The sequence below is a fragment of the Entelurus aequoreus genome, linkage group LG16 (assembly GCF_033978785.1).
Source record: "Entelurus aequoreus isolate RoL-2023_Sb linkage group LG16, RoL_Eaeq_v1.1, whole genome shotgun sequence".
NCBI lineage: Eukaryota > Metazoa > Chordata > Actinopteri > Syngnathiformes > Syngnathidae > Entelurus > Entelurus aequoreus.
The window spans coordinates 2,682,942-2,695,721 of NC_084746.1; the positions used below are offsets into that span (position 1 = coordinate 2,682,942).

At 35.0% G+C, this 12,780-nt stretch overlaps 1 protein-coding gene across 1 annotated transcript in view; it reads left to right on the forward strand.

Moving 5' to 3' along the window:
- The window catches only part of LOC133631508 (voltage-dependent L-type calcium channel subunit beta-4-like), a 43,767-nt gene that overhangs the window by 20,729 nt on the left and 10,258 nt on the right, over positions 1-12,780 (forward strand). Inside the window, exons 7-10 of the mRNA XM_062023784.1 lie at positions 1,626-1,706; positions 1,799-1,857; positions 1,952-2,061; positions 12,464-12,615. Of these exons, the coding sequence (XP_061879768.1) occupies positions 1,626-1,706; positions 1,799-1,857; positions 1,952-2,061; positions 12,464-12,615 (402 nt within the window). The remainder of the gene's footprint in view (positions 1-1,625; positions 1,707-1,798; positions 1,858-1,951; positions 2,062-12,463; positions 12,616-12,780) is intronic.

Here is a 12,780-nt window from a genome sequence, read left to right on the forward strand (position 1 = left end):
GTGCCAAAGAAGTTGTGAAAGGTGGCAATAAATACTGATAAAGTTGAGGAATGCTCATCAAACACTTATTTGGAACATCCCACAGGTGAACAGGCTAATTGGGAACAGGTGGGTGCCATGATTGGGTATAAAAGTAGATTCCAAGAAATGCTCAGTCATTCACAAACAAGGATGGGGCGAGGGTCACCACTTTGTCAACAAATGCCTGAGCAAATTGTTGAACAGTTTAAGAAAAACCTTTCTCAAGCAGCTATTGCAAGGAATTTAGGGATTTCACCATCTACGCTCCGTAATATCATCAAAGGGTTCAGAGAATCTGGAGAAATCACTGCACGTAAGCCATGATATTACGGACCTTCGATCCCTCAGGCTGTACTGCATCAAAAAGCGACATCAGTGTGTGAAGGATATCACCACATGGGCTCAGGAACACGTCAGAAAACCACTGTCAGTAACTACAGTTGGTCGCTGCATCTGTAAATGCAAGTTAAAACTCTCCTATGCAAAGCGAACGCCGTTTATCAACAACACCCAGAAACGCCGCCGGCTTCGCTGGGCCCCAGCTCATCTAAGATGGACTGATACAAAGTGGAAAAGTGTTCCGTGGTCTGACGAGTCCACATTTCAAATTGTTTTTGGAAACTGTGGACGTTGTTTCCATTAAAATTCTAAGTTACTGATTATTTGCAAAAAATAATTAATTTTCTCAGTGTGAACATGAAATATGTTGTCTTTGCAGTCTATTCAATTGAAGATACGTTGAAAAGGATTTGCAAATCATTGTATTCTCTTTTTTATTCACATATACACAACGTGCCAACTTCACTGGTTTTGGGTTTTGTATTAAAGGGTTAATATAATGTTGATTATAGCAGTGGTCCCCAACCTTTTTGTAGCTGCGGACCGGTCAACGCTTGAAAATTTGTCCCACGGACCGGTGGGCGGTGGGGGAGGGGGTGTATTTAAAAAAAAAAAAAATTATTATTTTTTTTTTAACATAAATAAATACAATCATGTGTGCTTACGGACTGTATCCCTGCAGACTGTATTGATCTATATTGATATTTAATGTATATATTGTGTTTTTTACGTTGATTTCATTAAAAAAAAAAAATATATATATATTTTTTTATTTCTTGTGCGGCCCGGTACCAATCGGTCCGTGGACCGGTGGTTGGGGACCACTGGATTATAGGACTAATGTGTTCTGTCATTTTAAAATTTCATCTAAACTGTCTAGTCTAGTCTGTGGAACGCTCTCCCTGACCACCTGAGGGCACCACAGACTGTGGATGCTTTTAAAAAAGGCTTAAAAACCCTTCTTTTTTTCCCTTTTTTTTAAAAAAGCCTTTTTTAGATGTATGCATACTAGTTTTAGCTATTTTGCTGTTCTAGTTTTTATTTGTATTTATTTTTTTATATCTTTTTATTTTTTAATACACTAGCACTTTGAGGTTGTTTACTCAATGTAAAATTTTAACATGTAAAGCGACTTTGGTTCCTTAGAAAAGCTCTATATAAATCCCAGTTATTATTATTATTTTTATAAAGCGCTTTTTACAAATAAAATGAATTATTATTATTATTATTATTATTATTATTAAACTCCAAACATGTTTTAACAGGGGGAGCAGGTCTCCATGTACGACGTTGTGCCTACCATGCGTCCTGTGGTCCTCATGGGACCGTCACTGAAGGGTTTAGAGGTGAGCCTGGCCTCTTCATTCCCAATCTAATGTTCCCCTTCCTCAAATGTAAGTAACTACGTTGTGTTGCATGAAACTTTACTGCGTTCCAGGTGACGGACATGATGCAAAAAGCTCTGTTTGACTTTTTGAAACATCGATTTGAAGGCAGGTAAGAAGTTGATTGTGTCTTGCAAGCCAGGCTGGAATGAAATATATTTTATAACCAAATGTGGTGAAATTGTCTGCCTGTCGGTCTACCGCAGGATCACCATCACCCGGGTCACGGCAGACATCTCCCTGGCAAAGCGCTCCATACTCAACAACCCTGGAAAAAAAGCCTTAATGGACCGCTCCAACACCCGCTCCCATTTAGGTACATTTACTCAACACATTATGACCCAATTATGCACTCACTGGCCACTAGGGATGTATATCGTTAAGATTTCATTGATACCAATACCGACGTCGATATCCCTTCGTTATTATTTTATCGGTACCATATGTAATTGGTGTAAGTCAGGGGTGTCCAAACTTTTTCCACTGAGGGCCGCACACTGAAAAATCAAAGCAAGCGGTCGCCATTTTGATATTTTTTATTTTAAAAACCAATACAATATACCGTATTTCGCTAATTAATTTAAAACCTCTTCTCACTCCTGCGTTTACCAAAAGCATGCGGGATTGGCAAGCATGCGTTAATTATTTTAAAACCTCTTCTCACTCCGGCGCTTACCTTATCATGAAAAAGACATTTAATAAAAAAACGTTATTATGGTCTTACCTTTAGGTATAAATGAGTCCATGCGCAACTCCTATAGAAGTCTTCCTTATCTTTCTTCAGTTTTAAAAGTCTCTCTGCCTCGATGGAGATCTTCCTTTAAGTATTACCTCTTGCTTCGATTGAAAGTCCAGTTTAGAAAACGGTTTTATTTTAGATATGTAATCCTCCATGGTAAAAGTGCAAGCAAACAATGGCTCCTCACTCTTGCTGCTTGTTGTCTTCTTCTGCTGCACCGGTCTTCTGCAGTACCAGCAGTCGCAAGAAGGATCACTAGCGCCCTCTACCACCAGGAGGCGGAAGTCATTTAATGACTCATATTTGACCCGGCGGAAGTGCCAAGCATGCGCCAATTATTTTGCGAAACGAGTTTGACCCGGCTGTAATTCTAGGCAGGCGAATACTATATTCCCGGCGGCAATTCAAGGAAATACGGTAGTATGTATAAAAAATATACACTCAGGCTTGATCCAAGGGGCCCAAAAAGGGTTTTGGTCCAGAAAAAATAAAAAAATGTGTCTGTAGAGGTTGCCCTCTAGTGGGTTCTTCGGACCACCACACACTGCCAGGAGAGCCCGGAATTCAGGGTATAACACTGTTTTATTCTCATAAATAGCAATAGGCTTCTGCTTTCCAGCACAATGTCTTTTCCCCCCTGCGTCCGCTCATCAGCAACTCCAACTACGTGTCTCATTCCGGCTGCTGCTAATAAAGGCGACAGGTGATTAGATAACAAGGCCCACCTGGGCCATCTACTCACCTGTCGCTGTCTTCGAGGCCGGTCCTGGCACGCCCCGTTCCGCGGTAGGCCCTCAGGCCACGCCCCCCTCCACAGTGTCTTTATTCAGTATTGTTATTTTTATTATTATTCACGTTTTAAATCTCTAGATCAGGGGTCACCAACGCGGTGCCCGCGGGCACCAGGTAGCCCGTAAGGACCAGATGAGTAGCCCGCCGGCCTGTTCTAAAAATAGCTCAAATAGCAGCACTTACCAGTGAGCTGCCTCTATTTTTTAAATTTTATTTATTTACTAGCAAGCTGGTCTCGCTTTGCCCAACATTTTTAATTCTAAGAGAGACAAAACTCAAATAGAATTTGAAAATCCACGAAAATATTTTAAAGACTTGGTCTTCATTTGCTTAAATAAATGCATTAATTTTACTTTGCTTCTTATAACTTTCAGAAAGACAATTTTAGAGAAAAAATACAACCTTAAAAATGGTTTTAGGATTTTTAAACACATATACCTTTTTACCTTTTAAATTCCTTCCTCTTCTTTCCTGACAATTTAAATCAATGTTCAAGTAAATTATTTTTTTTTTTATTGTAAAGAATAATAAATACATTTTAATTTAATTCTTCATTTTAGCTTCTGTTTTTTCGACGGAGAATATTTGTGAAATATTTCTTCAAACTTATTATGATTAAAATTCAAAAAAATTATTCTGGCAAATCTAGAAAATCTGTAGAATCAAATTTAAATCTTATTCCAAAGTCTTTTGAATTTATTTTAAAAATTTTGTTCTGGAAAATCTAGAAGAAATAATGATTTGTCTTTGTTAGAAATATAGCTTGGTCCAATTTGTTATATATTCTAACAAAGTGCAGATTGGATTTTAACCTATTTAAAACATGTCATCAAAATTGTAAAATTTATCTTAATCAGGAAAAATTACTAATGATGTTCCATAAATTATTTTTTTAAGTTTTTCTCTTCTTTTTTTCGGTTGAATTTTGAATTTTAAAGAGTCGAAATTGAAGATAAACTATGTTTGAAAATGTAATTGTCATTTTTTAAATGTTTTCTCCTCTTTTAAACCATTAAATTAAGTGTAAATATCATTAATTATTAATAATAACATAGAGTTAAAGGTAAATTGAGCAAATTGGCTATTTCTGGCAATTTATTTAAGTGTGTATCAAACTGGTAGCCCTTCACATGAATCAGTACCCAAGAAGTAGCTCTTGCTTTCAAAAAGGTTGGTGACCCCTGCTCTAGATCAACATTAGGTCTATCTGTCAATATAACGTTTTTAAAGATTTAAGTCGTATAGTCTTTTTGTCAAAGAAAACTCTGTTTTTTTATGAAAAAGAACACAAAATATGCAATATTTTCACCCAATAAAATTTTCAAGTGGAATATTTGAGATGATATAATAATTGGATCCTTAAAAAGGTCAATAACTCATAACACCATTGATTCATTATTATTTTTTGAGTAATGACACTTAAAAACAAATCACACTGCAATTATTGGGGATCCACAAGGGTCCTACTCATTAAAGTGTTAAAAAATATATTATCAATTTTTTTTACTCTTTACTTTCAACTAGGGGTGTCCGATAATATCGGCCTGCCGATATTATCGGCCGATAAATGCGTTAAAATGTAATATCGGAAATTATCGGTATCGTTTTTTTAAATGATCTGTATCGGTTTTTATTTTCTATTTTATTTTTATTTTTTTTATTAAATCAACATAAAAAACACAAGATACACTTACAATTAGTGCACCAACCCAAAAAACCTCCCTCCCCCATTTCTTTCTGTTATTAATATTCTGCTTCCTACATTATATATCAATATATATCAATACAGTCTGCAAGGGATACAGTCCGTAAGCACACATGATTGTGCGTGCTGCTGCTCCACTAATAGTACTAACCTTTAACACTTCATTTTACTCATTTTCATTCATTACTAGTTTCTATGTAACTGTTTTTATATTGTTGTACTTTCTTTTTTATTCAAGAAAATGTTTTTAATTTAGTTATCTTATTTTATTATTTTTTAAAAAAAGTACCTTATCTTCACCATACCTGGTTGTCCAAATTAGGCATAATAATGTGTTAATTCCACGACTGCATATATCGGTTGATATCGGTATCGGTTGATATCGGTATCGGTAATTAAAGAGTTGGACAATATCGGAATATCGGATATCGGCAAAAAGCCATTATCGGACATCCCTACTTTCAACCCAAAAATCTCGAGATCAACTTCAGATCTATCCGTCAATTATAAGTTTTATTGTTGTTTATGTTTTTTGTTTGTTCGTTTTAGGCCCTTCTTTAAAAAAAACAACAAAAAAAACCAGCTCAGTTTTTTTATATGGCAAACACAAAATAAGCAACATTTTCCCCCCAAAACATCTCAAAGTGGAATATTTAATGTGACGTACTTGGAGCCTTGAATAGGTCAATAATTCCTAATGACATTGATTTTGATTCATTATTATTTTCTAAAGAAAGAAACAGCCTGCATGGCAGCTTTGTGTTATTAGAGGAAACATTGCAACATGTTCTTGTTACATTTCACCTGTTTGCTCTTTTATACCACTTTTTATGTTTACAATTGTTTTTAATCGGATTTTTAAAATGTGCCGTGGGGCCGTTAAAAAATGACCTGCGGGCCGCAAATGGTCCCCGGGCCGCACTTTGGACACACCTGGTGTAAGTCAACTGTGTTTGCAGTGCAAGGTCAAAAGCGGTGATGTCATCATCTTGTAAAGACCTCGCAGATCCATCACTGTGTCTCTAATACCGTATTTTCCGGACTATAAGGCGCACTTAAAACCCTTTTTTTCCCCCTCAAAACTCGACAGTGCGCCTAATGCAAGGAAAACGTTTGGTTGAGCTTACCCACCTCGAAGCTATTTTATTTGGTAAATGTAATGATAAGTGTGACCAGTAGATGGCAGTCAAACATAAGAGATACGTGTAGGCTGCACTACGATGGGTCTCAGGTAAACAACACCACCACCATTACGACGATCAGATGGATAAAGATACACCAGGGGTCACCAACCTTTTTGAAAGCAAGAGCTACTTCTTGGGTACTGATTAATGCGAAGGGCTACCAGTTTGATACACACTTCAATAAATTGCCAGAAATAGCCAATTTGCTCAATTTACCTTTAACTCTATGTTATTATTAATAATTAATGATATTTACACTTAATTGAACGGTTTAAAAGAGGAGAAAACACGAAAAAAAATGACAATTAAATTTTGAAACATAGTTTATCTTCAATTTCGACTCTTTAAAATTCAAAATTCAACCGAAAAAAAGAAGAGAAAAACTAGCGAATTCGAATCTTTTTGAAAAAATAAAAAAAATAATTTATGGAACATCATTAGTAATTTTTCCTGATTAAGATTAATTTTAGAATTTTGATGACATGTTTTAAATAGGTTAAAATCCAATCTGCACTTTGTTAGAATATATAACAAATTGGACCAAGCTATATTTCTAACAAAGACAAATCATTATTTCTTCTAGATTTTCCAGAACAAAAATTTTAAAAGAAATTCAAAAGACTTTGAAATAATATTTAAATTTGATTCTACAGATTTTCTAGATTTGCCAGAACATTTTTTTTGAATTTTAATCATAATAAGTTTGAAGAAATATTTCACAAATATTCTTCGTCGAAAAAACAGAAGCTAAAATGAAGAATTAAATTAAAATGTATTTATTATTCTTTACAATAAAAAAAAATAAATTCACTTGAACATTGATTTAAATTGTCAGGAAAGAAGAGGAAGGAATTTAAAAGGTAAAAAGGTATATGTGTTTAAAAATCCTAAAATAATTTTTAAGGTTGTATTTTATCTCTAAAATTGTCTTTCTGAAAGTTATAAGAAGCGAAGTAAAAAAAATAATGAATTTATTTAAACAAGTGAAGACCAAGTCTTTAAAATATTTTCTTGGACTTTCAAATTCTATTTGAGTTTTGTCTCTCTTAGAATTAAAAATGTCGGGCAAAGTGAGACCAGCTTTCTAGTAAATAAATACAATTTAAAAAATAGAGGCAGCTCACTGGTAAGTGCTGCTATTTGAGCTATTTTTAGAACAGGCCAGCGGGCTACTCATCTGGTCCTTACGGGCTACCTGGTGCCCGCGGGCACCGCGTTGGTGACCCCTGAGATACATCGATAGCTTAATAGTCTTGGACAGACCCTTTTAGGAACCGGTACCAAAAAATACCGGTACTAGGTATACTGTACATCCCTACTGGCCACAAGATCCAATACTGTTTGAAGTCGATAATATTTTTTTTACATTTTTGTCTTTCTTGCTGCTCTTTACCCCCAAAGATACTGCTGGTAAGTATAACTTCAAATATTTTTTGTTTGTTTTTACCAGTGTTTGAATGTCGTGCAACACATTCCTTATGAATGTAAAGTTCTTGCCATATTTTCACATTGTTTCAGTCGCATCATGTACATTTTGCATCATTTAGTAGCTGTGAAACAACAATCATAAACACGTGTAATGACTGCATCGAAACATATGCATAGTGTCAGGTTCAAAAACTGATGACATCTATTAATCAGACAAAGAAGCAAGGAATTAAACAGAGACAGAATTCAATTTGGCTCAATGAGGAGAAACGCGTAGACCTGTACCCTTGCACAGTGTCCCACCACGCTCTGACGAAAGATTGTACGCCTCCTCTTTTATTTTGGACTTTCCCTGATTACATGGCAACAGCTGTTTCTAAAGGGAGGGGGGTCTTAAACAGCCGCTGCCTTTGGTCACAAAACAGTTCAAAGAAAAGGTGCCTGGAGGGGATTCAGGTCTTGCTTCCTCTCCGCTTTGTAGATCTCGGGTCAAGACAAAATCTTCCAGTGGATTACAATACATCAAAGAAACCGACACCTTCATGTCGCTTCCCATCCTACACAGTGGAGTTTTACAAGCCTTTTGATTGGTAGAATCAAAGACAGCTTTTGTCTGCTCGCCGGGAACTCATTGAAACATAGATACAATTATTCTGACACATAGACTCTGGCAGTTTGTAATCTGAGTTGATATTATTTTATTTTTATTTAAAAAAATAAAAAATAAAAAAAGTTCATATAAACAAAAAAACACTAGGCTCCAGACCAGAAAATGAGCCAAAGTCAGTGAGTCTCAGTTTGAAAAATTAATTAATAGTATAATTTTTTCCTTTAACAAAACATAAAAAAAGGGGTCCCACAGACCCGAACACCACACAAGGGTTAAAAAGGAGTTTTTTGCGTGCACTATAAAGCACTTATTTCCCTCCACATTCCTGCTATCAAGCTCTCCAACAGGTGGAGTTTTGCAATGTTGTTAAAACCAGCACACATGCATCATCTTTATCACCTTTTCTGCAATATAGAATGTCAATCTGTACAACAACAACCTATTTTTAGCACACAGACGGCGCACTCAGCGAGGAGGCGCACGGCTCCGCAGCGCGTCCGGAATGTTCCAAACGTGAGAAAATGGATATTGTAACGGTTTTTTTTTCCACATAGGAAGTATGTTAATAATCCATCCGTCCATTTTCTACCGCTTGTCCCTCTCGGGTATATTTACTAAATGACAAAATTGAACTCCATTAGAAAAAAACATGTTTGACTCAGCGAGGACCTTAAGTCATCCAGCAGCTATGGCATTATTTAATGATGTTTCTGAATAGATGACATATTCATTACGTTTAGGGATGTCCGATAATGGCTTTTTGCCGATATTCCGATATTGTCCAACTCTTTAATTACCGATACCGATATCAACCGATACCGATATCAACCGATATATGCAGTCGTGGAATTAACACATTATTATGCCTACTTTGGACAACCAGGTATGGTGAAGATAAGGTACTTTTTAAAAAAATTAGTAAAATAAGATAAATAAATTAAAAACATTTTCTTGAATAAAAAAGAAAGTACAACAATATAAAAACAGTTACATAGAAACTAGTAATGAATGAAAATGAGTAAAATGAAGTGTTAAAGGTTAGTACTATTAGTGGAGCAGCAGCACGCACAATCATGTGTGCTTACGGACTGTATCCCTTGCAGACTGTATTGATATATATTGATATATAATATAGGAAGCAGAATATTAATAACAGAAAGAAATGGGGGGAGGGAGTTTTTTTGGGTTGGTGCACTAATTGTAAGTGCATCTTGTGTTTTTTATGTTGATTTAATTTAAAAAAAAACAAAAAAACAAAAAAAAAAAAAAACAATACCGATAATAAAAAAAACAATACCGATAATTTCCAATATTACATTTTAACGCACATATCGGCCGATAATATCGGCAGTTCGATATTATCGGACATCTCTAATTACGTTTTATCAGTGACAGTTCAAATATATTGACACACACACACACACACACACACACACACACACACACACACACACACACACACACACACACACACACACACACACACACACACACACACACACACACACACACACACACACACACCCGTAGGACAAAGTATGGTCTGTCTAGCTGTCTTTGCAGCGTGATCCGCCCCTTTTTCACAGCCATTTGTTTAACTGTGCCAGTTTGCACGTACATCACATTCGCGCTAAAATTAAAAACGCAAACTCGCGCACCCACAGAACAGTTTCAGCATTGATAAATCACATTGCGCGTGCTAAGTGAGTAGATTTCCACCTTTTCCGCCCAGTATTGTGAGCGTTCTGATGATCAGCATATATTCTGCATAATCATGAAGACAGACAATGTAAATAAATTGCACTCCTTATATTTTGCCCACTTAAGAGACACAGGAGTTTAGTAGGTCAGTATTGCGTGTGCTATTAAGTTTGCACTTCTTTTAAAGGGGCCCTGTGATGCAAAAACAACACGTTTCTTACCTGTGTTTGTGGTCTCCATAAGTCCAGAACATTTGGAATCAATGCAAAGATATTTATAAAACAAACTTGCCTTCCTTCATTGTTTGGAATTTGCTTGGCCAGAGTCGTATTTGCACACAGATGACGTCATCGTATTATCCATATATGGTAAAGATTTACCCAGAGTTTTTTGTGCAAGTGCGCCATGGAAGTCTGAATCTGGAGTCAATACATTCCATTTTTTTCTTTACCATCCTGTTGTGGGGCAGACTGGCTCGTAGATGGACATGCATTCTCCACTTGTTGCCATTTCTAATACAAAGTAGCGCATATTTCGAACTTAATCCGTCAGTAGCCTTGCTATGGAGGCGATAAAAACGACAACAAAGATGGCTTTTTTAGAAAAAAAAAATCACATCATGACTAGGGATGTCCGATAATATCGGCCTGCCGATATTATTGGCCGATAAATGCGTTAAAATGTAATATCGGAAATTATCGGTATCGTTTTTTTTATTATCTGTATCGTTTTTTTTTTGTTTTTTTTTATTAAATCCACATAAAAAACACAAGATACACTTACAATTAGTGCACCAACCCAAAAAACCTCCCTCCCCCATTTCTTTCTGTTATCAATATTCTGCTTCCTACATTATATATCAATATATATCAATACAGTCTGCAAGGGATACAGTCCGTAAGCACACATGATTGTGCGTGCTGCTGCTCCACTAATAATACTAACCTTTAACACTTAATTTTACTCATTTTCATTCATTACTAGTTTCTATGTAACTGTTTTTATATTGTTTTACTTTCTTTTTTATTCAAGAAAATGTTTTTAATTTAGTTATCTTATTTTATTATTATTTTTAAAAAGTACCTTATCTTCACCATACATGGTTGTCCAAATTAGGCATAATAATGTGTTAATTCCACGACTGCATATATCGGTTGATATCGGTATCGGTAATTAAAGAGTTGGACAATATCGGATATCGGCAAAAAGCCATTATCGGACATCCCTAATCATGACCCTTTTTACGGAGCCCCTAAAGGGACATGGGGGGAAAAACATTTTTTTTAAATAATTTTTTTAATATATATATATATATATATTTTTTTTTAAAGACATGTATCTCGTGCGCACAAGAAACTTTTTATAAAATTATAAAAACTAAAACTAAAAATTGTATAATTTTTTCTTTTTTTTAGACATGTATCTCGTGCGCAAAAAAAACTTTCTTGTGCGCAAGAGATACGTCTAAAAAAAAATAAAAATAAAATAAAATGATAAAATTTTTATTTTTTATAACTTTATAAAAAGTTTCTCATGCGCACAAGAAACATGTCTAAAAAAAAATATATATATATATATATATATAACATTTTTATTTTTATTTTTTATAATTTTATAAAAAGTTTCTCGTGCACACGAGATACATGTCTAAAAAATAAAATAAAATGAAAAAAATTATTTAAAAAATTATTTTAAAAAAAAATCCCCCATGTCCCTTTAGGGGCTTTGTACCCTTTTGATACATGCACACCTTTTATAGATCATCTTAAAATAAATCAACTGAGACTTCAAGTATAAACTCAGTTTGTTGAACTTTCTACCTTCCTACCACTGTGTTCCATTCAAGAACTCCTTCATTCCGCACTCCATCCAGATGTATAATCACTCGCCACACATCAATAAATGATATCTGTCTATTACCTCTCTTTGTTTATAATGTATATTTTCTGCTGGATCTACTCTCTATTTTATGCTGACTTTTTTTTTTTGCTGCAGCTGTTACATATATCGTAATATTGTACATGGTAATTGGGATTTGTTATATATTATATACAAATATTATATAATATAATAATATAATATATCAGTATATATTATATACTGTATGTATAATATGTAAATACTACATCAAAGTTATATTTTATATTGCTACTATGGTACATTTTTAGTATACTTAATACCTGCATTATCCTTTCCATCCTTACCCTTTCCATCCTTTGAAACCGAGCTACTGTGTGGAACAATTTCCCTTGTGGATCAATAAAGTTTGTCTAAGTCTAAGTCTAAATACCCCCTAATACTCAGTTGAGTATGTAAACACCCAATTTAAAAAATATGCCAAAGTAATTCATGTTTCTGCTTGAAAATAATTTAATTTATAATTTGATCACAATTAAAAAAAATAAAACATACAAAAAATGTGTTACCCACATATAAATGCAAAAACGTTGTTTTCCTGACATATATGGATAACACATGCAACATAATGGAGCAATGGCCAGGTAAAAAACATTTCAAATAAAGAAATGACCTTTGAGGTGTGTGCTTGTGCCGTTGCAGCTCAGATCCAAGGAGAAGTGGAGCGAATATTTGAACTTGCTCGCAGCCTGCAGCTGATTATTCTGGATGCAGACACCGTCAACCATCCTATTCAGGTGTCCAAGACCTCCTTGGCTCCCATCCTCGTTTATGTCAAAATATCTTCACCAAAGGTAAGCTTCACCAGATGTATTCATCAGTAAAATAGACACAAACCACTGGTGAAAAGGTTTGAAAACACCCTGAACCAAAGCACTTTACTACGACTTTCAGGACTCCTTCTTATCTCACCGTGTGAACACTTGGAGCAAAACAGCAAAGCGACATTTTCAGCTCAA